The sequence below is a fragment of the Oryctolagus cuniculus genome, chromosome 21, assembly GCF_964237555.1.
Source record: "Oryctolagus cuniculus chromosome 21, mOryCun1.1, whole genome shotgun sequence".
Classification (NCBI taxonomy): Eukaryota; Metazoa; Chordata; class Mammalia; order Lagomorpha; family Leporidae; genus Oryctolagus; species Oryctolagus cuniculus.
The window spans coordinates 8,203,412-8,230,187 of NC_091452.1; the positions used below are offsets into that span (position 1 = coordinate 8,203,412).

General features: G+C 46.2%; 2 protein-coding genes across 3 annotated transcripts in view; one reads left to right on the plus strand and one right to left on the minus strand.

Annotated features, from left to right (window-relative positions):
• The window catches only part of RAD9B (RAD9 checkpoint clamp component B), a 77,279-nt gene extending 51,225 nt beyond the window's left edge, over positions 1 to 26,054 (plus strand). The window contains exons 11-12 of the mRNA XM_051826768.2: positions 15,782 to 15,876; positions 16,131 to 26,054. Coding sequence (XP_051682728.2) covers positions 15,782 to 15,868 — 87 coding nt within the window. The 3' untranslated portion in view covers positions 15,869 to 15,876; positions 16,131 to 26,054. The remainder of the gene's footprint in view (positions 1 to 15,781; positions 15,877 to 16,130) is intronic.
• PPTC7 (protein phosphatase targeting COQ7) overlaps positions 1 to 26,776 on the minus strand; it is a 61,022-nt gene that overhangs the window by 10,143 nt on the left and 24,103 nt on the right. For both annotated transcript variants that reach the window (XM_002719748.5, XM_051826781.2), the window contains exons 2-3: positions 13,620 to 13,799; positions 2,766 to 2,964 (exon numbers count right to left, since the gene is read on the minus strand). In XM_002719748.5, coding sequence (XP_002719794.1) covers positions 2,766 to 2,964; positions 13,620 to 13,799 — 379 coding nt within the window. The remainder of the gene's footprint in view (positions 1 to 2,765; positions 2,965 to 13,619; positions 13,800 to 26,776) is intronic.

Below are 26,776 nucleotides of genomic sequence, written 5' to 3' on the forward strand. Positions count from 1 at the left end.
CCTCTGAACCAGCTTCCTGCTAATGCACACGCTGGGAGGCAGCAGGTGATGGCTCACGACGAGGGAGACCCAGGCTCTGGGCTTCAGTCTAGCCTAGCTTTGGCTGTTGTGGACATTTGGAGATTGAACCAGTGGATGGAAGATCTCGATCTCTCTCTCATTTTGGCCTTCAAAAACAAAAACACCACCACCACCACACACACACACACACACACACAAAAAAGCAAGGGCTAGTGTGGCATAGTGGGTAAAGCCTCCACCTGTGATGGCAGCATCCCACATGGGCAATGGTTTGTGTCCTGGATGCTCCACTTCCAATCCAGCTCCTTGCTAATGGCCTGGGAAAAGCAGTGGAAGATGGTCCAAGTACTTGGGCCCCTGACACCCACATGGGAGACTTGGATGAAGCTACTGTATTTGACCTGGTTCAGCCCTGGCCATTGTGGCCACTTGGGGAGTGAATCAGTGGATGGAAGATCTCTTTCTGTTTCGCCCTCTCTTTCTGTAACTCTGACTTACAAATAAGTAAATACTTCAAAAAAAAAAAGAAGAAGAAGAAAGAAAAGAAAAGAAAAGAAAAGAAAAGAAAAGAAAAGAAAAGAAAAGAAAAAGAGAAAAGAAAAGAAAAGAAAGAAAACACTTGGTAGATACTTTTTTTTTTTGACAGGCAGAGTGGACAGTGAGAGAGAGAGAAAGGTCTTCCTTTTCCGTTGGTTCACCCCCCAAATGGCTGCTGCAGCTGGTGCGCTGTGCTGATCCGAAGCCAGGAGCCAGGAGCTTCTTGTGGTCTCCCATGTGGGTGCAGGGCCCAAGTACTTGGGCCATCCTCCACTGCACTCCCGGGCCACAGCAGAAAACTGGACTGGAAGAGGAACAACCGGGACAGAATCCGGCGCCCCAACCAGGACTAGAACCCGGGGTGCCGGTGTTGCAGGCGGAGGATTAGCCTATTGAGCCACGGTGGTGCTGGCCACTTGGTAGATACTTTTTTTTTTTATTTTTTTTTATTTTTTGACAGGCAGAGTGGACAGTGAGAGAGAGAGAGACAGAGAGAAAGGTCTTCCTTTTTGCCGTTGGTTCACCCTCCAATGGCCGCCGCGGCCGGCGCGCTGCGGCCGGCGCACCGCGCTGATCCGATGGCAGGAGCCAGGAGCCAGGTGCTTTTCCTGGTCTCCCATGGGGTGCAGGGCCCAAGCACCTGGGCAATCCTCCACTGCACTCCCTGGCCACAGCAGAGGGCTGGCCTGGAAGAGGGGCAACCGGGACAGAATCCGGAGCCCCGACCGGGACTAGAACCCGGTGTGCCGGCGCCGCTAGGCGGAGGATTAGCCTAGTGAGCCGCGGCGCCGGCTTTGGTAGATACTTTTAACAAAAGGTTCATTACCCATCATAAACTGCAAATGATGTTTGTGCCAGACCCTGTAATCTTTTAAATTGCAGTGAAACCTTAGACTATCCTTGGCCTTACTCTGTACCCTCATCTAAGAAAAGATAATGTCTGAACAGTAATTTTTAAAAGTACCAATTGTCTTGAAAGGTTCTTGACAATTTAAAAATAAAACGAGGGGTAAGCATTTGGCCTGGCAGTCAAGACGCTGGTTAGGAGGCCTGCATGCTGTGTCAGAGGCCTGCTTTCAAGCCCTGGTCTGGTCCTGACACCAGTTTCCTGATGATGTTCACCCTGGAAAGCAGCACGTCAATGGCTCAAGAAGTTGTGCTTCTGCCATCTACACAGGAAACCTAGACTGAGTTCCTGGTTCCTGGCTCGGGCTTCCAGGGTACTGCGGACACTGGGGAGTGAACCAGCAGATTGGAGCTCTCTCTCTTTCTCTCTTCTGCTTTTTTTATTTTTCTTTCTTTCTTTCTTTTTTTTTCTGACAGGCAGAGTGGACAGTGAGTGAGAGAGAGAGAGAGAGACAGAGAGACAGAGAGAAAGGTGTTCCTTTGCCGTTGGTTCACCCTCCAAGCGCGCTGCGGCCGGCGCACTGCGCTGATCTGAAGCCAGGAGCCAGGTGCTTCCTCCTGGGCTCCCATGGAGTGCAGGGCCCAAGCACCTGGGCCATCCTCCACTGCACTCCCTGGCCACAGCAGAGAGCTGGCCTGGAAGAGCGGCAACTGGGACAGAATCCGGCGCCCCAACCGGGACTAGAACCTGGTGTGAAGGCGCCACAAGGCGGAGGATTAGCCTAGTGAGCCACGGCGCGGCCTTTTTTTTTTTTTTTTTTTTTTTAATATTAAAAAATAAAAAGAACTGAGAAAAGATGTCAGAAAAGAGAGATTATTTCAATACCATCATCACAGAACATATCCAAGATCATTCTTGATTCCACTTCCTGCAATTTCTATCTGGTGCATATAGGCAGCAGCCTTGAGGATCAGGAAGTAATTCTGACCAACAAAGCACATGTCTGTTTCGTTCTTTTCCCTAACGATATCTTATACAGGCAATGGCAAAACAATGACTCATTTCTCTAGCACAATTTAACAAATACACTGTATATCCCAAGTGGGGCTGGCATGAAAAACTGATACACTGTAAGCCTGAAATAGTGGTTTCAAAGTCTTGTTTAATTCCTGGTTGTTTATCAGAAAGCGAACTGGCTATAATATCTAGCTGAAGCAACAGATCTTTCAAATTCAAATTGAAAGGTCCTCTTCACGAGAACATTCTCACTGAGTCTTTTCTTACATGAAAATGGAAACTGCCCATCCCCGCTGTATTCCAGGGGGACAGGAAGGGACTTGTGGATGAGAGGGCAGGTTACCTGTCACTCAAGACAACGCCCTCTGCTTCCGGGGGAGCAATCGAGAGCTGGAATGGAGTGTTGAAGTAATGCTGCTGCTCATCCGACCGGTGCACAACTTCACCACCCCGGACAACCAGGAAGCCAGAATCGCCCAGGTTCGCTGTGTGTAAGCGGTGGCTAGTTCTGTCCAGCACCACGATGCAGGCCGTGCTGCTACCTAGAAAAAAAAATGGATTTCCGTTTATTTTCTCTTCCTAGGCTACCTCTGCATACACATCCTTGTCACGTAACCCCCCAAACAGCATGCCAATTTCATCTTTGCCTGAACAGGGTATTTCTTAGCTATGCTTTACATGTGCTATGAAAATGATAATAGGGGCTGGGCCGGAGCTATGGCGTAATGGTTGAAGCCACCGCCTGCAGTGCTGACATCCCATATGAATGCCGGTTCAAGTCCTGGCTGTTCCACTTCCGATGCAGCTCTCTGCGATGATCTGGGAAAGCAATGGTGGGAGACCCGGGGGAAGCTCCTGGCTCCTGGCTTCAGATCAGTGCAGCTCCGGCCGTTGCAGCCATCTGGGGAGTGAACCAACGGAATGAAGACCTCCCTCCCTCCCTCCCTCCCTTCTTCCCTCTCTCTCTCTGCATCTCCTTCTCTCTGTCAAACTCTGACTTTCAAATAAATAAATAAGTCTGAAAAAAAAAGTGAATAATGACCTTATCAATGGTCAACATGGTGGGGAAAGAAAATGGGATTCACATTGCACATAATGAAGGGGCCAGTAGTGATCAGAATTCTTCCATCTGCAGATACAAACAGCAGTAAAAATGCCTGTATCTAGTCACACCAGTTCATTTCAACAGTGCTCTAATCTGTGCAAGGCTCAGAAGCCTATGTTAGACACTCAGATGTCAGATGAGAATGTTACCTTTTCCTGACATGTCTCACTGGTCACTGGCAAGAACTCTTCCTCACGAAATTCATTAATATTTAAGACAGGGCACAGAAGTATAATTTTAAACCAAATTTCCATCTGTTGAGGTAATAAAGAACACTTTTTGGAGACTAATGGTAGTATAAAGTGATAAGACCAATATTCACAGGCAGCTGTGGAATCAACTTGTTCAACTGACAGAGAGCATCAGTGTTCAGTGGGCAGAGCCCACCGTCCACACGGTGAGCTAAGAGCTCTGTGTGCCCTCAGAGCACACGGCCTTGCTGCACCATTTCCCTCAGTCTGCAGAAGAACCGCAAGAGACCACTTCCAAGAACTCATTAAGTCCAACTAGCTCGACTAGAAAATAGCAAAGCAGGAAGAAAGGAGTGCAGTGCTGCTTGAGCTCGTCTGCTGAGGACCGGGTACCTCTCTGGTGGAGCGTTAGCTGAAGAGACTCCGGCGCTCGTCACAGCCGACGGAAAGCCCGAGGAGTCAGGACTGAGAAGGATCATGGTAACGTGCAGGTGGCGGGGCAGGATGGTTCGGCGGTGCAGTTTAAGATTAGGAGGCACACACCACTTAGTAAGCTAATGAAAGCCTGTTCTCAATGACAGGGTTTGTCAATGAGGCAGATCAGATTCCGATTTGACGGGCAGCCAATCAATGAATCAGACACACCTGCACAGTCGAAGATACGATTGATGTGTTCCAGCAGCAGACGGGCGCTGTCTACTGAAAAGGGAACCCGCTGTTTTACTCCAGAACTCTGTCCTTACAGACCAAGAACACATTCTCAACTAGAAAACTGCGACGGCTTCCATCACACCCTGACTACTGCAGCACAGTTTTCTCTTTCACTTCCCCTTCCTCATTCCTTTATTGTACATAAAGTACCTGGTGTATGTGCACAAGCACACTGCATTTTTTCCTCTCTTTTTTTTTTTATTTAACTAAATGGCCAATGGTATGTTCTCATCGACATGAAATGGAGATGCAATGGGGAAAAACACTGGTTCTATGAAAATATCCCCTTTCTCCATTAGTGGCATGCTCATTCAGCTCTATATTCCAGGAAGTTATTTTGCTCTTACTGTTTTAACAACAACAAAAACAAAACCAAAAATTCAACAGCATAAAAATCATTGCATATCTTGTTTGATTGGAGAATTTTAATGTTTTTCATTTATCATTGTAAAACCAAGGACAATTTTATAACTTTTTTGTATGTAGCTGTTACATGTAGGGCAATCTCTGTTTAAGCAGGGGTAAATTACTCTCTAAACTTCTTTTTTTTTTTTTTTTTTTTTTTTTTTTTTTTTTTTTTTTTTTTGACAGGCAGAGTGGACAGTGAGAGAGAGAGACAGAGAGAAAGGTCTTCCCTTGCCGTTGGTTCACCCTCCAATGGCCGCCGCGGCCGGCGCGCTGCGGCCAGCGCACCGCGCTGATCCGATGGCAGGAGCCAGGAGCCAGGTGCTTTTCCTGGTCTCCCATGGGGTGCAGGGCCCAAGCACCTGGGCCATCCTCCACTGCACTCCCGGGCCACAGCAGAGGGCTGGCCTGGAAGAGGGGCAACCGGGACAGAATCCGGCGCCCCGACCGGGACTAGAACCCGGTGTGCCGGCGCCGCTAGGCGGAGGATTAGCCTAGTGAGCCGCGGCGCCGGCCTAAACTTCTTGTTTAAAATGAAAAAAAGTCCAGTGCTGTGGCACAGTGGGTTAATGCTCTGGCCTGAAGTGCCGGCATCCCATATGGGCGCCGGTTGGGGACCTGGCTGCTCCACTTCCGATCCAGCTCTCTGCTATGGCCTGGGAAAGCAGTGGAGGCTTGCCCCAGTCCTTGGGCCCCTGCGCCCGCGTAGGAGACCTGGAAGAGGCTCCTGGCTTTGGATCGGCGCAGCTCCAGCTGTTGTGGCTTACTGGGGAGTGACCCATCTGATGGAACACCTCTCTCTCTGTGTAATTCTGACTTTCAAATAAATATTTTTAAAAAATAAAATAAAAAATGGCAGTTCAAAAAATAAATGCAAATAAATGAAAAAAGATAATCTCATTAAATATTTTTTTTTAAAAAAAGATTTTATTTATTTATTTGAGAGGTAGAGTTACAAACAGTGAAAGAGAAAGACAGAGAGAAAAGTCTTCCTTCCATTGGTTCATTCTCCAAATGGCCACAATGGCCGGAACTGCGCTAATCTGAAGCCAGGAGCCAGGCGCCTCTTCCTGGTCTCCCATGTGGGTGCAGGGCCCAAGCACTTGGGCCATCCTCCACTGCCCTCTCGGGCCACAGCAGAGAGCTGGACTGGAAGTGGAGCAGCTGGGACTAGACCCAGTGCCTATATACGGGATGCAGTGCCGCAGGTGGAGGATTAGCCTGCTGCACCACGGCGCTGGCCCCAGTAGTAAACATCTTTACTTGTAAGTGTAACAAGAGTCAAAAGAAGATAATGCATGATGTTGGCAGAAGTGCCTAAAATACGTTCACTCTTATTTTGTCGTGTTGACGTGTAAACTTCAACTTTTCTGAGGGAGAGCACTGAGGTGCAGTGGCTTAAGATGTTGACTGGGACTCCTTCATCTCATATCAGAGCACCATTTCAAGCCCTGGAGTCTCACCTTCCAATCCAGCTCTTTGCTAATGTGCCTAGCAGGCAGCAGATGATGGCTCGAGGGTTTGGGTCCCTGCCACTTGCAAGGGAAACCCAGATGGAGTTCTAGGGTCCAGGCTTTGGCCTGGTATAGCCTTGGTTTTTCTGGGCATTTGAGGAGTGAACCAGCAGATGAAAGATGTCTCTGTGTCTGTGTGTGTCTCTCTCTGTCACCTTGCCTTTCAAGTAGATGAAAATAAACACTTTAAAAATTTTTTTTCAAAGTTTTGAAGGGTAATACTGTTCTAAAAATGTATATGTACTTTAATCTAGCAATTCCACTTACGAGAATTTATTAAGGAAATAATTAGCAATGCAACCAAGACTTAAGCACACAAAAAAGGGTAATCAGGAGAAACTGCAACAATCAAAACATCCGCAAGTAGGGAATGAACGAGCTAGAACACACACATGCCCATGTAACACTCAGGAGTACAGATGCTGGACTCCAACTGCATGGTCAGAAGCCCAGCTCTGCCATTTACCAGCTGTGTGACCTGGGGTAAATCAGTCTCTTTGTGCCTCAGTTTCTAAAACTATAAAAAACAGGGATGGGGTTGGCACTATGGCACAGCTCTGTGATATCAGCAGCCCATACAGCACTGGTTTGAGACCCAGCTGCTCCACTTCCTATTCAGCATCCTACTAATGCACCTGAGAAAGCAGCAGAAGATGGTCCAAGTACACAGGCACCTGCCACCTACACAGGAGACCCAGATCAAGTTCCAGGCTCCTGGCTTTGGCCTGGCTCAGCCCTGGCTGCTGCAGCAGTTTGGGGAGCAAACCAGTGGATGGAAGACCCCCCCCCCCTTTTTTTGACAAGAAGAGTTAGACAATGAGAGAGAGAGAAAGGTCTTCCTTCTGCTGGTTCACCCCCAAATGGCCGCCACGGCCAGTAAGCTGCGCCAATCCAAAGCCAGGATCCAGGCGCTTCCTCCCGGTCTCCCATGCGGGTGCAGGGCCCAAGCATTTGGGCCATCCTCCACTGCCTTCCCGGGCCACAGCAGAGAGCTAGACTGGAAGAGGAGCAACTGGGACAGAATCCGGCAGTCCAACCAGAACTAGAACCCGGAGTGCTCACTAGGATTAGCCTAGTGAGCAGTGGCACCGGCCGAAAGACCTCTCTTTTAACTCTCTGTCTCTGCCACTAACTGTCTTTCAAATAAACAAACAAACGTTTTATAAAAAATAGGGATGATATTAACTTTCTTACAGAGTTGTTTCTTTCTTTCTTTCTTTTTTTTTTGACAGGCAGAGTGGACAGTGAGAGAGAGAGACAGAAAGAAGGGTCTTCCCTTTGCCGTTGGTTCACCCTCCAATGGCCGCTGCGGCCGGCGCACCGCGCTGATCCGAAGGCAGGAACCAGGTGCTTATCCTGGTCTCCCATGAGGTGCAGGGCCCAAGCACTTGGGCCATCCTCCACTGCACTCCCGGGCCACAGCGGAGAGCTGGCCTGGAAGAGGGGCAACCGGGATAGAATCCGGCGCCCCAACCGGGACTAGAACCCGGTGTGCCAGCGCCGCAAGGAGGAGGATTAGCCTAGTGAGCCGCGGCGCCGGCCCAGAGTTGTTTCTAAGAATTGCAATCCGTTAAGTCACATCAAGCAGTCTCAGTTATTTAATAGCCATTAAAATTACACTGAAGAGATCTATTTGGAAAAGAAAGATGATAATTTCCAGGACATAAGTAGAATGCAGACTGATATTAAAATTTCCTTTTAGGGGCTGGTGTTGTGGCTTAGTGGGTAAAATGGTCACCTGCAGCAGTGGCATCCCATATGGGCTCCGATTCGAATCCCGGCTGATCCATTTCTGACCCAGCTCCCTGCTAATGCATCCACGTGACAGACTGAAGAAGCTCCTGGCTACAGGCTTCGGTCTGGCCCAGCCCTGGCTGTTGCAGCCATTAAGGGAATAAACCAGTGGATGGAAGATTTCTGTCTCTCCTTCTAACTCTGCCATTCAAATAAATAAAATGAATCTTTTAAAAAGATTTCCTTTTAAGAAAAAGGTCATATCAAAACATAGGAAATGGGCCGGCGCCGCGGCTCACTAGGCTAATCCTCCGCCTTGCGGCGCCGGCATACCGGGTTCTAGTCCTGGTCGGGGTGCCGGATTCTGTCCCGGTTGCCCCTCTTCCAGGCCAGCTCTCTGCTGTGGCCAGGGAGTGCAGTGGAGGATGGCCCAAGTGCTTGGGCCCTGCACCCCATGGGAGACCAGGAGAAGCACCTGGCTCCTGCCATCGGATCAGCGCGGTGCACCGGCCGCAGCGGCCATTGGAGGGTGAACCAACGGCAAAGGAAGACCTTTCTCTCTCTCTCTCTCACTGTCCACTCTGCCTGTCAAAAACAAAAACAAAAACAAAAACAAACAAAAAAAAAAACAAAAAACAAACAAAAAAAAACCATAGGAAACTGGAGCTAGTGTTGTGGCACGGTGGGTTAAGCTGCCGCCTGCAGTGCTGGCATCCCATATTGGCACTGGTTTGAGTTCTGGCTGCTCCACTTCCGATCCAGCTCCCTGCTCATGCACCTGGGAGAACAGCAGAAGATGGCCCAAGTATCTGGGTCCTTGCACCCATGTGGGAGACCGGGATGAAGCTCTCGGCTCCAGCTTGGCCCAGCTCTGGCTGTTTTGGCCATCTGGGGAGTGAACAAGTGCATGGAAGATCTCTCTATCTCTCCCTCTGAAACTGTACCTGTCAAATAAATAAATCTTTTGTTTAAAAAAAAAAAAAACAAACAAACCAAGAATATAAAACACCATACATCAGAAACAGTCCCGCTGAGGGGAGTGTTTGGCACACAGCAGTTAAAATACCACTTGGGAAATCCACATCCCATCTCAGAGTGTGTGGGCCTGAGTCGTGGCTCTGTCACCAGTTCTAGCTTCCTAATGCACACTCTGGGAGGCAGCAGGGGATGGCTCAAGTACCTGGGTCCCTGCCAACCATGTGTGAAACCCAGACTGGTTTCCTGGCTTCTGGTTTTGGCATCGTCCAGACCTGACAGTTGCAGGTATTTAGGGAGTAAACCAGTACATAGGAGATTTCTTTCTCTCTGCTTCTCAAATAAACGCAATTAATTAAAAAAATTTTAAAACAGTGATGTTTACTATTATAATTTTTCAAAAAATCAGGAGGTAAAGTTTAAACTGTTAAGAGTTCAAAAGCAAAACAAACCAAACAGGCTTTGGAACCATCTGTGTTAAATCCCAGTACACCACCATTTTCTAGCTGACAGACACAGCAAGGCACTTACTCCCTCAAGGCCTATTTCCTCCTACCTCTTGGAGCTGCTGTGTGCACACAGTGGACTCAATTCAAGTTATGATTATTTTCTGCATTATATACAGAAAAAATTGTGGGAACATAATCACTAAAACAGTAATAATTTTCTTAGTGCAGTTATGGGTAGTTTTTGTTATTAATGTTGTTTTACTGGAAAATGTAAAATTTTAGAAACTTAACTACAGCACCCTTCTCACTCTAACATTAAGACACCTACCACATGTGCACTTGGGACTGACCTGACACTAACGCTGGGCCACCCAGTCCTGCCCACTCAACGGCAACAACAAAACCTTGCGCTGTAAGGTCAGTGCTGTCGGAGAGCCTGCTCTAAGGCTTACTGCAGAGAAGAGACCACTAGTTCCTGGTCCTTCCTGACTCACTGCACCAACACGCCAGCCATTTATCATTAATGGGATCGCCAGACATAAGATCTACAACCGCATGAAGTTCAGTTCTGAGGATGGAAAACGACAGATGAGTAGCACAGCCTTGAGAATTCTGCTGCAGGGGTGACGCATACTGACTCATTATTACTCACTGACAAACCCAGGCCATCATTTTGCTGCCCCCTGGCAGTTAGAATCAGAACGGTCCTCACGAGTCAGGAGCTCCAGCACAGAGAGCAGCACCATGAACACAAGCAGAGCCTCACAGAGCCTTCTGTGCCTGCAGTCGTCTTCTTTGCTGCCTCGCATCACTGACGTGCAGTGTGAGTCAGGCCAAGACAGCCTAATACTGGGAGGGGGCTCCTCACTGTCATGTCTAGAAAGGACAAGCAGGCGACGCGGAAGAAACGAGGTGAACGGAATGACAGTGCCGCATGTTCAGAAAACCACCAGGGAGGCTCCCAGGCAAAGCCCGCACACTGAAATGGAATTCTCTTCTTGCTCAGCCTCATATTTTATAAACTACTAGCTGGGGCCAGCACTGTGGCACAGCGGGTAAAGCTGCCACCTGCACTGCCGGCATCCCATATGGACGCCGGTTCTAGTCCCGGCTGCTCTACTTCCCATCCAGCTCTCTGCTACAGCCTGGGAAAGCAGTAGAAGATGACCCAAGTCCTTGGACCCCTGCACCCACGTGGGAGACCCGGAAGAAGCTCCTGGCTCCTGATCAGCCCAGCTCCGACTGTTGCGGTCAACTGGGGAGTGAACCAGCAGATGGGAAACCTCTCTCTCTGCCTCTCCTTCTCTCTCTGGGTAACTCTGCCTTTCAAATAAATAAATAAATCTTAAAATAAAATAAGCAAATAAATAAACTACTAGCAAGCCTTCTGTGGTGAAACAGAGAAGGGGATAAGCCGATGAGGGCAGATCCCTCAGACTCTACAATATGTTGGCTTCTTTAAATTCACTTCAGGAATTCTTAAGAAATGTATGTCAACAATTAGAATGTTGGAAACTTTATTTTATGAAACCCAAGTATTGCCTGATTCTAGAACTGAAAATAAAGTCAATTAAAATTTAAAACAAGAGGCCAGTGTTATGGTGTAGTGGGTAAAACTGCCGCCTGTGACACCTGCATTCCATGTGGGCGCCAGTTTTTGTCCTGGCTACTCTATTTCCAATCCGGCTCCCTGCTAATGGCCTGGGAAAAGCAACAGAAGATGGTCCAAGTGCTTGGGCCCCTGCCACCCATGTGGGAGACCACGATGAAGCTCCTAGATCGGACCTGGTTCAGCCCTGGCCATTGTGGCCTCTTGAGGAATGATAAAGCGGATGGAAGATCGATCTCTCTTTCTCTCTCTTTCTGTAACTCTGCTTTCCAAATAAATTAATTAATCTTAAAAAAAAAAAAAAAAAACTTTAAAAGAATTAGTATGTGATATGAACCCAGGCCTCAAAGCTGCTAGAAAGTCTAAGAAATAAGTGGTTACAAAGCTGCTTTGTAAGTTTAGCAATTGCTGGATTAAAAAAAATAGCTAATATTGCAAAGTTATCAATATTTACAATTATATCTAACTGAGGTTCAATAAAAATCAGCAGCCCGTCTTTGCTAAAATACGGTGGAGTTTGGTTACAAACAGCCTAGAGAAGTGTGAATAGGTAAGAGAGAGAGGCAGGCAGGCCTGTGTGTCAAATACAGCAAGGAAAGATTACTTCAGCTTGTCTCTTAGGAGACAAACATCATCACAATATTCAATAAAAGAAAACCTCTATATTGTAAATTTATCTTCCAAATTATGTGAGGGTGAACAGGAACAGAAGTAGAGATATGAAAATAACCCAAAGTGTTTAAAGTAATGTGTCTTGTAACTGGTTATCCCAAGTTGAAATCAACGAGGGGAGTAGGGGAGACAGTAGAGGTGCTCATAGAACATGCAGTAATCGGCCCCCTGAATCTGTGTCTTAGGGGCTCTCTCTCCATGTAATATATAAAGCAAGGAGGTCGCAAGTTAAGTGGTTTTGCCCCAAGTCATATAGGAAGTTGACAAAGAGGTACTAGAAACAGAATCTAGATGTTTCATTGCACCAGATAAACTCCAGATTGTACATCCAAAATAGGGGATTAACAACAAAGCAGCAGGGAACATGCAAGACAAGATTTTCCTCCAATTAGAAGGGAAACAAGCTGCTTACGCAGTGAAGTCAGGATATGGCAGAGTGATTAAAGAACTTCAGACAAAGGATTTAAATTGAAGGCAAACTTTACAACATGGCCATCTCTACTAACTCTGATCAGGGGCTGATTTCAAATGTGCATGTAACTGGAAGGGAGGACTTCTAGTAACTAGAAACTCAGTAACACTCTTTGAGAGCTTGTTAATTTATTAGAAGGCCGAGTAAGTTCCCAGGGTCGGCCAAAGGATGTTCCACTGCCCTACCAGACAAACGGGAGGTATTTAGTTTTCTAATACAGGATGCACAGGGATGTAATCTGAGCCAAGCTACTCCACAGACATTACTTGTGAGTAGCCCGGGGTGTCTGTATACAACTCAATTCTACAGGCCATTCTTACCCTTTCTTCCTTCTTTAGAGAGAACTACTACGATTGTGAATCTTTTCTTTGTTTTTAAAGACTGATTTTTTAATTTATTTGAAAGGCAGAGTGGCAGAGAGAAAGAGGATCATACATCCAATGATTCACTCCCCAAATGGCTGCCAAAAGCAAGGGCTGGGCCAGACTGAAGCCAGGGGCCTGGAGCTTCTTCCAGGTCTCCTACGTGGGTGTAGGGGCCCAAGGACTTAGGCCATCTTCTACTGCTTTCCCAGGCCATAGCAGAGAGCTGGATCAGAAGAGGAGCAGCTGGAACTCGAACCTGTGCCCATATCGGATGCCGGCGCTACAGGCCTGGGCGTTGACCCGCTATGCCACAGAGTTGGCCCCTAAGTCATTCCTTTTCTTTCTTTCTTTTATTTATTTATTTGTTTATTTATTATTTTTTGACAGGCAGAGTGGATAGTGAGATAGAGAGACAGAGAGAAAGGTCTTCCTTTTCCGTTGGTTCACCCTACAGTGGCCGCCATGGCTGGTGCGCTGCGGCCGGCGCACCGCGCTGATCCGATGGCAGGAGCCAGGTGCTTCTCCTGGTCTCCCATGGGGTGCAGGGCCCAAGCACTTGGGCCATCCTCCACTGCACTCCCTGGCCACAGCAGAGAGCTGGCCTGGAAGAGGGGCAACCAGGACAGAATCCGGCGCCCCGACCGGGACTAGAACCCCGTGTGCCGACGCCGCAAGGCGGAGGATTAGCCTAGTGAGCCGCAGCGCCGGCCAGTCATTCCTCTTCATAATGTATTTGCACTACTGAAGGCCTTTCAGGCTGTTCCCAGTTACCTGCTTCTATCAACAATGTTGTTAGAACATTCCTGTACCGTACAATCTCTTGTTACACAGATGCTCAAGAATTTCTCTATTCAAGTGAGCCCACAGCTTCATTATCAAACTCTGCTTAGGAGGGAATGCCTCAGAAAACAGCTGGGACGGCAGCAATGTTCTTGGTTCTGTTCTTAACTGCTTAGCAGGCTCTTTAAGAGGAAACACGTAGGACGCCTACTTACCAAGCAAAGGTACTTTGTTCTGCAGCAACTCACAGTAGCTCGCGGTGAGAATTCCGATGGGATTGCTGGGTACAAAGCGTCCTTCCTTCACTAGGCGTTCACATGTACGCATCAGCGTCCCTGAGAACTGGGACGGATCCACTCCATAGTCTCTCCATCCTCCTACACCATCCGCAACCCCTAAAAAAGGAACAAACCACACATTTAAAGAACATTCTCACCAACTTCTCAGTCATTCTTAATCCTGTAGTTAAATGTTATATACTAGTACATATATTTATCCAAAGTTCAGAGTAAAATATGTTCAAGTTTAATGTATTATACATTAATACTCCTAAGCCACATTCTGTACTATGAAAATATTTAATATTATATATATTTACTTTAATAAATTAAAGATGTATTTATTTTATTTGAAAGGCAGAATTACAGAGATAGAGAGAGACAGAGAGGGAGAGAGACCTTCCATCTACTGGTTCACTCCCCAAATGGTCACAACGGTTGGAGCTGGGCTGATCTGATGCCAGGAACCAGGAGCTTCTTCCATGTCTCCCACATGGGTGCAGGGGCCCAAGCACCTGGCCCATCTTCCGCTGCTTTCCCAGGTGCATTAGCAGGGAGCCGGATCAGAAGTGGAAGACCCAGGAATCCAACTGGCGCCGTATGGGATGCTGGCATCGCATGCAGATGCTGCTACACCACAGCACTGGCCTCAGTCTTCATATATTGATGAATAAACTTTAGCTTCCACAGGGTGGCACTGCCTACCTGACAATGGTTCAATTTCAGTAGAATTACTGTCTTTGTATACAAGTTACTTGAGTTATTAATACTTCATAACATTTTACAAAAATTAAAACCGATTTTTTTTTTTTTTTTTTTTTTTTTTTTTTTACAGGCAGAGTGGACAGTGAGAGAGACAGACAGAGAGAAAGGTCTTCCTTTGCCGTTGGTTCACTCTCCAATGGCCGCCGCGGCCGGCGTGCTGCGGCCGGTGCATGGCGCTGATCCGATGGCAGGAGCCAGGTGCTTCTCCTGGTCTCCCATGGGGTGCAGGGCCCAAGCACTTGGGCCATCCTCCACTGCACTCCCTGGCCACAGCAGAGAGCTGGCCTGGAAGAGGGGCAACCGGGACAGAATCCGGCGCCCCGACCGGGACTAGAACCCCGTGTGCCGGCGCCGCAAGGCAGAGGATTAGCCTAATGAGCCGCGGTGCCGGCCTAAAACTGATTTTTAAAAAATGCTTATGAGGGGCCTGGCACTGTGGTATAGCAGGTAAAGTCAGCACATGCAGTGCCGGCATCCCATATGGGTGTCAGTTCGAGTCCCGGCTGCTCCACTTCCAATCCAGCTTTCTGCTATGGTCTGGGAAAGCAGAAGAAGATGGCCCAAGTCCTTGGACCCCTGCACCCACGTGGGAGACCCAGAAGTTCCTTGACTCCTGGCTTCGGATGAGCACAACTCCAGCTATTGCGGTCAATTAGGGAGTGAACCAGCGGATGGAAGACCTCTATCTCTCTCTCTGTCTCTCCTTCTCTGTGTAACTCTTTCAAACAAACAAATCTTTAAAAAAAAAAATGCTCATGAAGGTAGGCATTTGGCACAGCAATTAAGCTGCCACTGAGACGTCTGCCTCTCGTATCAGAGTGCCTGGCCTGTAGTTCTGGCTACTCCAGATCCAACTTCTGGCTAATGTGCATCTTGGGAGGTAGCAGGTGATGACTCAATTACTTGAGCTCCTGTCACCCAAGTGGGGGACAGGATGGAGTTCTGAGCTTCTAGCTCTGACCTGGCCTAGCCCTGACTGTTGTGAACAGTTGGGGAGAGAACCAGCAGATGGAAGATGGATCTCTATTCTCTCTGCCCTTCAAATAAAATGAAAATAAATACAAAAAATTTTTAAGGTCTATTTATTTGAGAGGCAGAGTTACAGAGACGGAGAGACAGCTAGAGAGGTTTTCCATCTGCTGTTTCACTCCCCAGATGGCTGCAACGGCTAGAGCTGGGCCATTAGAATTGATGCTAGTGACAATACAATTGAGTAAGAGCTGGCAATCATTAAAAATACAAAAAGCAACAAGTTTTTTAACTTCAAGCACTGATTAATAACTGAAATAAAGAACACAATTAAGAACACCTCATCCTCTTTGTTTCTCCCTCAGAGACAACCACTATCTACAGGTCTGTGCCACTATGACTGCCATTATCCCAGACTACTGAGCACTGAAAAGGGAGCTGGTATGAACTGAGATGTGCTGTAAGTACAAAAAATACACACTGGGTTTTGAAAAATCATATGAAAAATCTCCTGGTTCCTGGCTTCGGATCAGCCTAGCTGTGGCTGCTGCAGCCACTTGGGGAGTGAACCTGTGGATGGAAAACCTTCTGCCTCTGCCTTTAAAATAAATAAATAAATAAATCTTTTAAAAAAATGCATGAATTTGGGGCTGTAGGTAAAACCATCGCCTGTGATGCAGTCATCCCATATGGGCTGCTCCTTTTCCAATTCAGCTCTCTGCTATGGCCTGGGGAAGCAGAAGAAGATGGCCCATGTCCTTGGGCCCCTGCACCCATGTGGGAGACCCAGAAGAAGCTCCTGGCTCCTGGCTTTGGATCGGCGCAGCTTCGGCCACTGCAGCCATCTGGGGAGTGAACCAGCAGATGAAAGACCTCTCTCTCTCTCTCTCTTACACTCTCACTCTCGCTGTCTGCCTCTGTGCCTTTCAAACAAATAAATAAATCATTAAAAAACAAAAAACACTTGCACACAAAGCATCATCTTTATATAAAGATTTTATCTTTTTGTACATTCGACTTTCATGTACATCTTTTAAGAATATATTTGGTATAAAAGAGTACCAGTATATATACATCCATGATACAGGTTTAACATGAAGCAGACACGTGAAAACTATTTTTCTGGAAAAGGCAGTTATCAAACAGAAAGAAAATACATCTTGAAAAAAGGAAACGGAATTGGAAGATAAGGAGGGTGGCAAGTAATTTATCACCACTATGGGTAGCAACTTTTCCCACGTTATGGAATCAGCCTCTAGGCAAAATTTCACATTGGGGAAATTCCAAATTGGCTGATTAAAATGATATGAAGTCAGGATTTTGTTAAAATAACAGAGTGAGGACAGAGTGATGGAGCAGATCAAAGACTGGCATAGATGGAATGGAATTCAAGGTATACACACCTCTCTACTTTGATCTATATTTGAACTTTTCTATAACACAAAGTTTAAATAAGCGATGATCAAGTTTAAAAAGGAAAATGGGGGCCAGTGCTGTGGCACAGCTGGTAAAGCTGCTGCCTGCAGCGCCAGCATCCCATATGGGCGCCAGTTTAAGTCCCAGCTGCTCCACTTCCAATCCAGCTCTCTGCTATGGCCTGGGAAAGCAGTAGAAGACAGTCCAAGACCTTGGGTCCCTGCACCTGCATGGGAAACCTGGAAGAAGCTCCTGGCTCCTGGCTTCGGACTGGTTCAGCTCCTGCCGTTGCGGCCAGTTGGGGAGTGAACCAGTGGATGGAAGACCTCTCTCTCTGCCTCTAACTCTGCCATTCAAATAAATAAATCTTTTTTTAAAAGATTCAAAATGATAAAATCTTTAAAAAAAAACACACACACAAGAAAATGATCCTTTGTTGCTAGTGGAGAGCAAGAGCAGAAGCAGGACAAGTGAGCGGTGCGTTTCAGTCTTGAGGCACTGGCCACGTGGTCAGAGGTGGACAGACTTCTGGGGTTGCTCAGTTTTTGAAGAAGGCACAGATTTGGACTGGGCACCTAGCACAGAGCCCTATGACCAAAGTTACTTATAGTAACTGAGCTTTCACTGGTTGCAGGAGACACTACAGCCAGTTAACTGATTTGGCTGTAAACAATTAGTTAAGCTGTAACTAACTGACTGGTTGACTGACTAGGTATTATTGGCTAACAGTTGTTTTCTGTACCTTACTTCTGTTTTCCTATAAAGGCCATCTGACCACATTGTTAGAGTTCTCAGAACCTACACTGCTTTCTGGGAACTGCTCAATTTGCAGTCATTTTTGTTTTGCTTTGCTCAGATAAACTCTACTAAACTAGTTAGAGGAATTTTCTTTCTAACAGGATGTGTGAAACGTACAAGTTCCAGGGTGGGGACCAGAGAGTGACAGAATGAGAAGTAGCATAGATTACTAGGGCTCTACCTTACCAGGAATTTTACATTTTATTCTGTTTTTTCAAGCAGCTGGAAGGAAATTTAGGAAAGCATTAAAAGAATTAAGATAGTTTGACAGAAACGTCTTTTGAGGAATCTTCTTTCACTAGGGGTAAGATTATGACACATGTTCAAACCCCACAATTCATGTTAAAACACAGAATACAATTATGGCCCTTGCAACACCATCTGATGAATCATTTATTCTTCTCAAACTACTGCATGCTTGAGGAAAGAATTTCTTTTTAACTGGTCTCTGGTCCAAAAGCCACAATTAACTTTAAATACAAACTGGTTTCATCTATAATGCCCTTCACAGGGAAAACCATTAAAATCTGAGATAGCATTTAGAGTTGAGATTGGCACACATTAAATGATCTGTCAGCAGACTGAGTCTGACCCGACACGGCCCTTCAGCGTTAATCAGATTTCTCCCAGAATAGAGCACAACCTTTCCGGCACCTGTTTGCTTTTTGCATGGGCAAAGGATCCTGGGCAAAACTCCATTTGCCAAATCTCTTCAGTGAGGAAGAAGTTCAGGAAACACATAACACTTTCAATATACATGTAGGGAAAGAAGTCCTTGGGTATACAGCTGTACTTTACGAAGAACAAGTTACACAATGGGAAGAGTCATATTTGGAATCAGAATCAGGCTAAAACCAGAACAAGCTAGCACATGTGTATCTGAAACCTACTTTGATTCATTTGAGGTTGTTTTCCTGTCACTCTGCTTTCCAAGTAGTTGAAAATAAACAAACATCTACATGGAAATTAGTATGTCCTGCCTTGCATAAGCAAAAGCATTATGCCACAAAGAGCAAGAACACCTTTTACACAGTAAAACCAATCTAGACATAAAGGGAAATTTCCTTCAGAAAACCTTTCCTAAGATAAGAAAGTAACTGTTAAGACAGATTGCTTGAGACCCCAAAGATGTCAGTCAGCACGGCACCTATCAAAAAGCAACAGGTAAGGCTATCCCTAAGGACAACTGGAGCCCACACGACACCACCGCACTGTGCACTGTGCTAGGAAGCAGGAGGGCTGACGGGACAGCCTGCCTCTGAGCAGCTCATCTGTTAGTGGAAGGTCAGTCTGCTGCTCTCACACACACAGCTGCCACAAATGCTGCTACCGGAGGGCCCAGAGAGCTCAGTGCCTGCAGGACCCCGTGAGCCTACTCTGCAAAGGACCCTGCAGTGTCTGACTTCCACAGGTGAGGAAGGGTGGGTAATGAGAGGAAATGAATGGCAGACAACTAGGTGTTGCTGGTCTTGGGTGAGCAGGAAGAAGCTGAAAAACACAGGGCAGTAGATGAAACTGTAGGGGGCCTAGAATGCCAGCCCAAGAACTTCAGACTTCATGCTACAGAATTCCTAACACGGGAGCCACTGCCCCATGTGACTGCTGAGTCTGAAAGGCAAAGTGTAAAATATACTCCAGATTCCAAAAAACTTAGTACCACCACCAGCAAAAATAGTAATACATCTCTGTAATAGTTCTACATTAAATACATCAAAACAGTTCAGATTGCTAGGTTAAGTAAATAAATTAAATATAAAATTTATTAATTAAAGTGAATCATATCAATTTGATTTACTTTTAATGTAGCTACGAGGAAATTTATATTACACATGTAGTTTACAATGTGTTTCTAGGGAACAGTGCTGCTAAAGATAACAAAGTCATCAAGGTTTCCAGATACAAGTGACAATTTGGGGAAGAAGAAAGAATAGTGACTAGCAGACGTGTTGTGGCATAGTGGGTAAAGCTGCAGCCTGCAGTGCCAACATCCTATATGGGTGCTGGTTTGAGTCCTGGCTGCTCCACTTCTGATCCAGCTCTCTGTTATGGCCTGGGAAAGCAGAAGAAGATGGCCCAAGTGCTTGGGCCCCGGCACCTGCATGGGAGACCCAGAGGAAGCTACTGGCTCCTGGCTTCAGATCGACTCAGCTCCAGCCACTGCGGCCATGTGGGGAATTAATCAGTGGAGAGAAGACCTCGCTCTCTTTCTCTCTGCCTCTAAAATAAATAAATCTTAAAAAAAAAAAAAAAGGAAAGAAAGAACAGAACAGTGATTAGATAGACAATTCTACAGTTGGAAAGGGTATGGATATACCCTCGGAAGATACTGAGATGTTTAGATGCCAAGAGGGCATCTCTGTGGAAATGTTCTATATGATGTCACGAACTATGAGTCTGTGACTGACAAGGCAAGCCAGGCTGGATCTTTTTTTTTTTTATTTATTTTTTTTTTGACAGGCAGAGTGGACAGTGAGAGAGAGACAGAGAGAAAGGTCTTCCTTTGCCGTTGGTTCACCCTCCAATGGCCGCCGCGGTCAGCGCGCTGCGGCCGGCACACCGCGCCGATCCGATGGCAGGAGCCAGGAGCCAGGTGCTTTTCCTGGTCTCCCATGGGGTGCAGGGCCCAAGCACCTGGGCCATCCTCCACTGCACTCCCTGGCCACAGCAGAGAGCTGGCCTGGAAGAGGGGCAACCGGGACAGAATCCGGTGCCCTGACCGGGACTAGAACCCGGTGTGCCGGCGCCGCGAGGCGGAGGATTAGCCTAGTGAGCCGCGGCGCCGGCCCGTGACTGACAAGGCAAGCCAGGCTGGATCTTTTGATAACCCAGAGATGTTCAGGGAAGGTACAGGGAGTCCATCACCTTATGGGGGGCGGGGGGGGGGGGGAGGGAGGGAGGGAGGGAGAGAGAGTGTTGGGGGATGGAGGAAAGAGGATGCTGATCCTATCTCAGGAATGAAAACTTCTTACAAATTAGCTCATTATGAACTGTATCTTATTCTAGGCATCAAATTATAATTGTAGATATAACTAAGTTTAAGCTACAGTCAAGTATCCAGTTTTTTGTCACAGTAGTATACTCTCTAGAGAGGAAGAGGGGTGAAGCTGAAAGGGGGACTGAGTTAATAGCCTGAAAGGCTCTGAATGCCAAGACAAAGAGTTTGCACTGAATACAGAAGTTATTTCCTCTAATTCACTGTAATCACCTTACGCCTCCATTAATAACATTCTGTGAGCACATGTACAGCTTAAGCGTTCCCTTTGACCCCAAATCCAATTACGACTGTTATTAGATTAAGATGATGGTTACGTATCTGAGATTGCTGAGCAAAAGGCCGAGGAGAGACCAGAGGGCATGGAAAATTCTGTAAGCTGCATCATGTAAGTACAAATGTCAGTTTTATGAAGTGGGAAATGACCAACTAGAAATATTTATGACTATTTGATATAAGTTTTTAATAGACTGATTTTCTAAAGTAAACAGTGGAAAAAGGTATATTTCCCATTATTTAAATGTGGCTTTTCACAAAGAGTAAAGTCCTAAATTAACAACAAATTTTCATTTTTCTAGTTAACAGCTTTGTCTTTGCCACAGTTGTTATCAAATAAAAATGAGTTTTTGCTTGCGCACTGTCCTCCATGATCAGTCATCAGCATGTTGTGGTCCTTCTCAAATCTCTCCTACTACATTCATCTTCACACTGACATGCAATTACTTACCACGCAAACAGCAAAACTAAGCAAAATGTGTTACCTGGAGAATAAGTACTACACACTCAGGTGGCTGTGTGTAGTTGGCAAGGTGGCATTTTAAAGATTCCACAATTTTTAAACAATATTTATTTACTTATTTGAAAGTCAGAGTTACCGAGAGAGAGGGAGAGACAGAGAGAGATCTGCTGGTTCACTCCCCAGATGGTTGCAACAGCTAGGGATGGACCAGGCCCAAACCAGAAGCTTTACCCAGGTCTCCCACATGGGTGGCAGGGCCCCATACACTTCGGTCATCTTCTGCTGCTTTTCCCAGGCCACTAGCAGGAAGCCGATAGGAGGTGCAGCAGTCAGGACACAAACCAGCGCCAATATGGGATGCTGCTCTCTCAAGCAGATTTACTGGCTATGCCACAATGCCAGCCCCTAAATTTCAATTTTAATAGAGGCTTCAATGAAGAGAAACTTGGCAATATTATTTTATCCAAAAACTTAATACAGAATTTGGTAGAATTTCAAATATCAAATACCCAAAGATAAAATGCAGGGAATAAACCTGTTAAAAAATATATTTATTTGAGAGGCAGAGACAGAGAGCTCTAATCTGCTATTTCATTCCCCAAATGCCCACAATGACCCTAGCTGAGTGGGACTGACGTCAGGAACTCAATCCAGGTCTCCCACATGGGTAGCAGGAACCTAATCATCTGAGCCATCACCACTGCCTCTCAGGGTCTGCCTTAGCAGGAAGCTGGAGTCAGGTATTGACCACAGGTGTCTTAGCTGCTAGGCCAAATGCTTGCCTCCACTGTTCGTATCTACGATGATCCTAAGACATTTTATGCAGCGTTTCACACTCCAATGAACAGGTGGTTTCACAGATTGTCTTTCCACCAGTGAAACACATATCCAGTCTACTAGGATGAGTACTTGATGGTGAACTGAAACTAGAGGGGCCAGACTGTGGCACAGTGCGTTAAAGCCCTGGCCTGAAGCACTGGCATCGCATATGGGCGCTGGTTCTAGTCCCGGCTGCTCCACTTTCCATCCAGCTCTCTGTATGGCCTGGGAAAGCAGTGTAAGTGGCCCAAGTGCTTGGGCCCCTGTACCTGCATGCGAGATCCAGAAGAGGCTCCTGCTCCTGGCTTCAGATCGGCGCAGCTCTGGCCATTGTGGTCATTTGGGAAGTGAAGCAGCGGATGGAAGACCTCTCTCTGTCTCTACCTCTCTTTGTAACTCTGTTTTCAAATAAATAAAATAAATCTTAAAAAGAAAGAAAGAAAGAAAGAAAGAAAGAAAGAAACAAACTCCAGAAAATAAACCAAGTAGGAATCTGGCTAGAGCCCAAAGCTGAACAACAGGAACAGCAGGAGACTCTCCGCATTACGAGGACAGAGGACAGGGAGAGCTGCTTCACAGACATCCGCAGCCACAAGGATGCACCGGAAGAGTAACCAGTTGGGCAGTGCTCACTGCAGTGCTACTGCCACCGAGACTCTTCTTCCAACACGATGATCTAGGCCTCTCAGAAGCAACTTTGTCTGGAAGCATCACAACATGAAGCATTACAACTAGACAAAAATGAAATCCAAGTATAAACTATTAAATTCTCTATCATACGGAACACATCACACTTAAATCAATATTTCTTAAACCTCAACTATCTGGGCATATAACAACACTCCCCTGTGATTCAGGACTGTGAAATGTTGTATCTGCAAACAATTATCTCAAAAAGGACAAACAGTACAGTTATTCAGAAAAAGTGCAATCTGCAGTGACTAACAGTCCTTTTGGTTCTCTAGAGGTGAAATTATACAGGTGATGACTCGTTCCTGCTCTAACAAGCAAGGGATCTATTCCCTTTGCAAGCAGTTTCCCCAAAGCAACCACTTTGCATTAACTGCAATGAAACCAGAGGCTTTGATTCTTCAGAGAAGTCAAGATCTCTAAACAGAAGAGTTAATTCAAAAGCTGAGGCCATGAAGCCGAAAGGATGGAAATAAAAGTTCAATCCTGTAATAAAATGTGTGAAAACACAGTGAGCATTCAACCTAGTAGTTAAGACATTGACAAGCTGGGCTTAATACCCAGCTCCTGCTCCTGATTCCAGCTTCCTGCTAATGCAGATCCTGAGAGACCGCAGTGCTGTCAGCATCTGACAAGTGAACCACAAGATGGGGGACTGTCTCATAAATACTTTTTTTAAATACTAAAATGTGCGAACCTCAAACCTATATAAGCAAAATTCAAATTCTGTTAAAAAATGTCCAGAACAGTTAGAAAACTCAAAAAGAAGATGGGGACAGCACTGTGGACAGCAGGTTAAGCTGCTGCCTCTGATGTTGGCATCCCTTATGAGCACTGGTTTCAGTCCCACCTGCTCCACGCTAATGTACCTGGGATCGCAGCAGAAGACGGCCCTGCACCCACATGGGAAACCTGGATGGAGTTCCAGGCTCCTGGCTTTGGCCTGGCCAAGCCCTTGCTATTGTGCCCATTTGGGGAATGAATCAGCAGATGGCAGGTCAACCCCTTCTGGCCTTTTAAATAAAATCTTAAAAAAGGGGGGGGGGCTGGCACCGTGGCACAGTAGGTTAATCCTCCGCCTGCGGCGCCGGTTCTAGTCCTGGTTGCTCCACTCCCAATCCGGCTCTCTGCTGTGGCCTGGGAGAGCAGTAGAGGATGACCCAGGTCCTTGGGCCCCTGCATCCGCATGGGAGACTGGGAAGAGGCACCTGGCTCCTGGCTTCAGACTGGCACAGCTCCGGCTGTTGCGGCCATCTGGGGAGTGAGCCAACAGAAGGAAGACTTTTCTGTCTCTCCCTCTCACTGTCTGTAACTCTACTTCTCAAATTAAAAAAAAAAAAAAAAAAGACAGGATTTCTTTCTTTTTTGATGGCTGAGTAGCATAACACTGTGTGTATATATATCACAATCTCTTTATCCAGTCATCAGTTAATTGACATCTGGGTTGATTCTGTACCTTAGCTATTGTGAGTTGAGCTGCTATAAACATATAAACATAGAGGTACAGATAACTTTCATATACTATTTTTTAAAGATTTATTTTTATTTATTTGAAAGACAGAGATACAGAGAGACATAAAGACACAGAGAGAGGTCTTCCATCCGCTGGTTCACTCTCCAGATGGCCGCAACCCCAATCCGAAGCCAGGAGCCTCCTCTGGGTCTCCCACGTGGGTGCAGGGGCCCAAGGACTTGAGCCATCCTCCACTGCCTTCCCAGGCCATTGCAGAGAGCTAGATCAGAAGAGGAGCAGCCAGGACTAGAACCGGCGCCCATATGGGATGCTGGTGCTTCAGGCCAGGGCTTTAACCTGCTGCACCACAGCACCGGCCCCTCATATACTATTTTTATTTCCTTTGGGTAAATTTCCAGAAGTGAAGTGGCTGGGTCATGTGGTAGATCTATTTTCAGATTTCTGAGGAATCTCCATACTGTCTTCCATAACAGTGGTACTAGTTTACATTCCCACCAACAGTTTATTAACATACCTTTTAACTCATATCCTCATCAGCATTTGTTGTTTTTTGATTTTTGGGTGATGGCCATTATAACGGGGGTGAGGTGGAACCTCTCTGTGCTCTTTATTTGCATTTCCCTGATGGCTAGTGATCCTGAGCAACCTTTTCCTGTGTCTGTTGGCTATCTGCATTTCATCACTTGAAAAACGTCTGCTTATGTTCCTATTCTTATATTCCATTTCTTAACCGGATTGCTCATTTGTTGTTCTTGAGTTTCTTTCTTTATTTTGTTTTTAAGATTTATTTTATTACTTGAAAGGCAGAGTCACAGAGAGAAAGGAAGAGAGAGAGGTCTTACATCCCCTGGTTCACTCCCCAAATGGCCTCAACGGCTAGGGCTGGGTCAGACCAAAGGCAGGAGCCTGCAGCTCCATCCAGGTCTCCCACGTGGGTGCAGGAACCCAAGCACCGGGGCCACCTTGTGCTGCTTTCTCAGGCACTTTAGTAGGGAGCTGAATCGAAGTGGAGCAGCTGGGACACAAACTAGCATCCCAAAGGTTTTACCCGCTTTACCACGACACAGGCCCCTGTTGTTGAGTTTCTATTTATTTATTTATGTATTTATTGACAGGCAGAGTTAGACAGTGAGAGAGAGAGAGACAGAAAGGTCTTCCTTCCGCTGGTTCAGCCCCCAAATGGCTGCTGCAGCCGGCGCACTGCACTGATCTGAAGCCAGAAGCCAGGTGCTTCCTCCTGGTCTCCCATGCGGGTGCAGGGCCATCCTCCGCTGCCTTCCCGGGCCACAGCAGAGAGCCGGACTGGAAGAGGAGCAACCGGGGCAGAATCCGACGCCCCAACCGGGACTAGAACCCAGAGTGCCGGCGCCGCAGACGGAGGATTAGCCCAGTGGGCCTTGGCGCCAGCCTTTCCCAACATCATTTGCTGAAGAGACTGTCCTTTCCCCAGGGAGTGACGTTAGCTCATTTGTCAAAGATTAGTGGGTTGTGGAGGCGTGGATTAATTTCTGGGGTCTCCAGTCTGTTCCACTGGTCAACACCAAGCTGACTGTCACACACACACACACACACACACACACACACACAATATTACTCAGTTGTAAACAAGAATGAAACCCTATCTTTTTGCAACAAAATGGATGCAACTGCAGACCATTATGCTTAGTGAAATAAATCAGTCTCAAAAAGACAAATATCACATGTTTTCCCTGATATGTGGTAACTAATGTACAGAATACCAAAAAAAGTAATATATATAAACTAGATTAACATTTTGAGATTTGATTATATTGTCTATACTCTTGAGGAAACATGGTGTTCGTACTTACTACTTATTGAATTCTTTATTTAGTGGAGGGGTTAAACTTGTGATTATAAAAATTGAAAGCATATCACTGTAAAAATTAAAAGAAAAATGAGGAGGACAAGGGAGGGAACATGGGAGGTATCAATATACTTTTAAAACTATACATATGAAATCTGTTCCCTTTATATAAATAAAAAAACTCAAAAAGGATTCAAAGCAGGAATACATGATAGTCCTTTTAATGTTTTAGAATTTCGAACACAGTACCTAGCTATTCCTTGCTAGCTTAGTAAATATAAAATGACTTCAGCAAATTAAAGTGTATTTATACACACACCTTTTGTCCAGAATACTTCATTAACTACAGATAATTCCCAGATTATCCTGGGCAGCTGCTTTAACAGTAAAAACTGCTGAAATGAGAATCAGGAAAACAAGTGTGAAGGCAAAGATACAAAATCAACCTTTAAAAAAAAAATGCTCTATCTACAGCTCTTCTGTTTAAATACCAAAGACGTAATGCAGAATTAATCTATTCTGGTTCAACTGTGGCTTGGGAACTTCTGTAACTTACAGACTTCATGTGAATCACTGGCCTTCCCTCCACAAACTCCAGAGTTGAAGG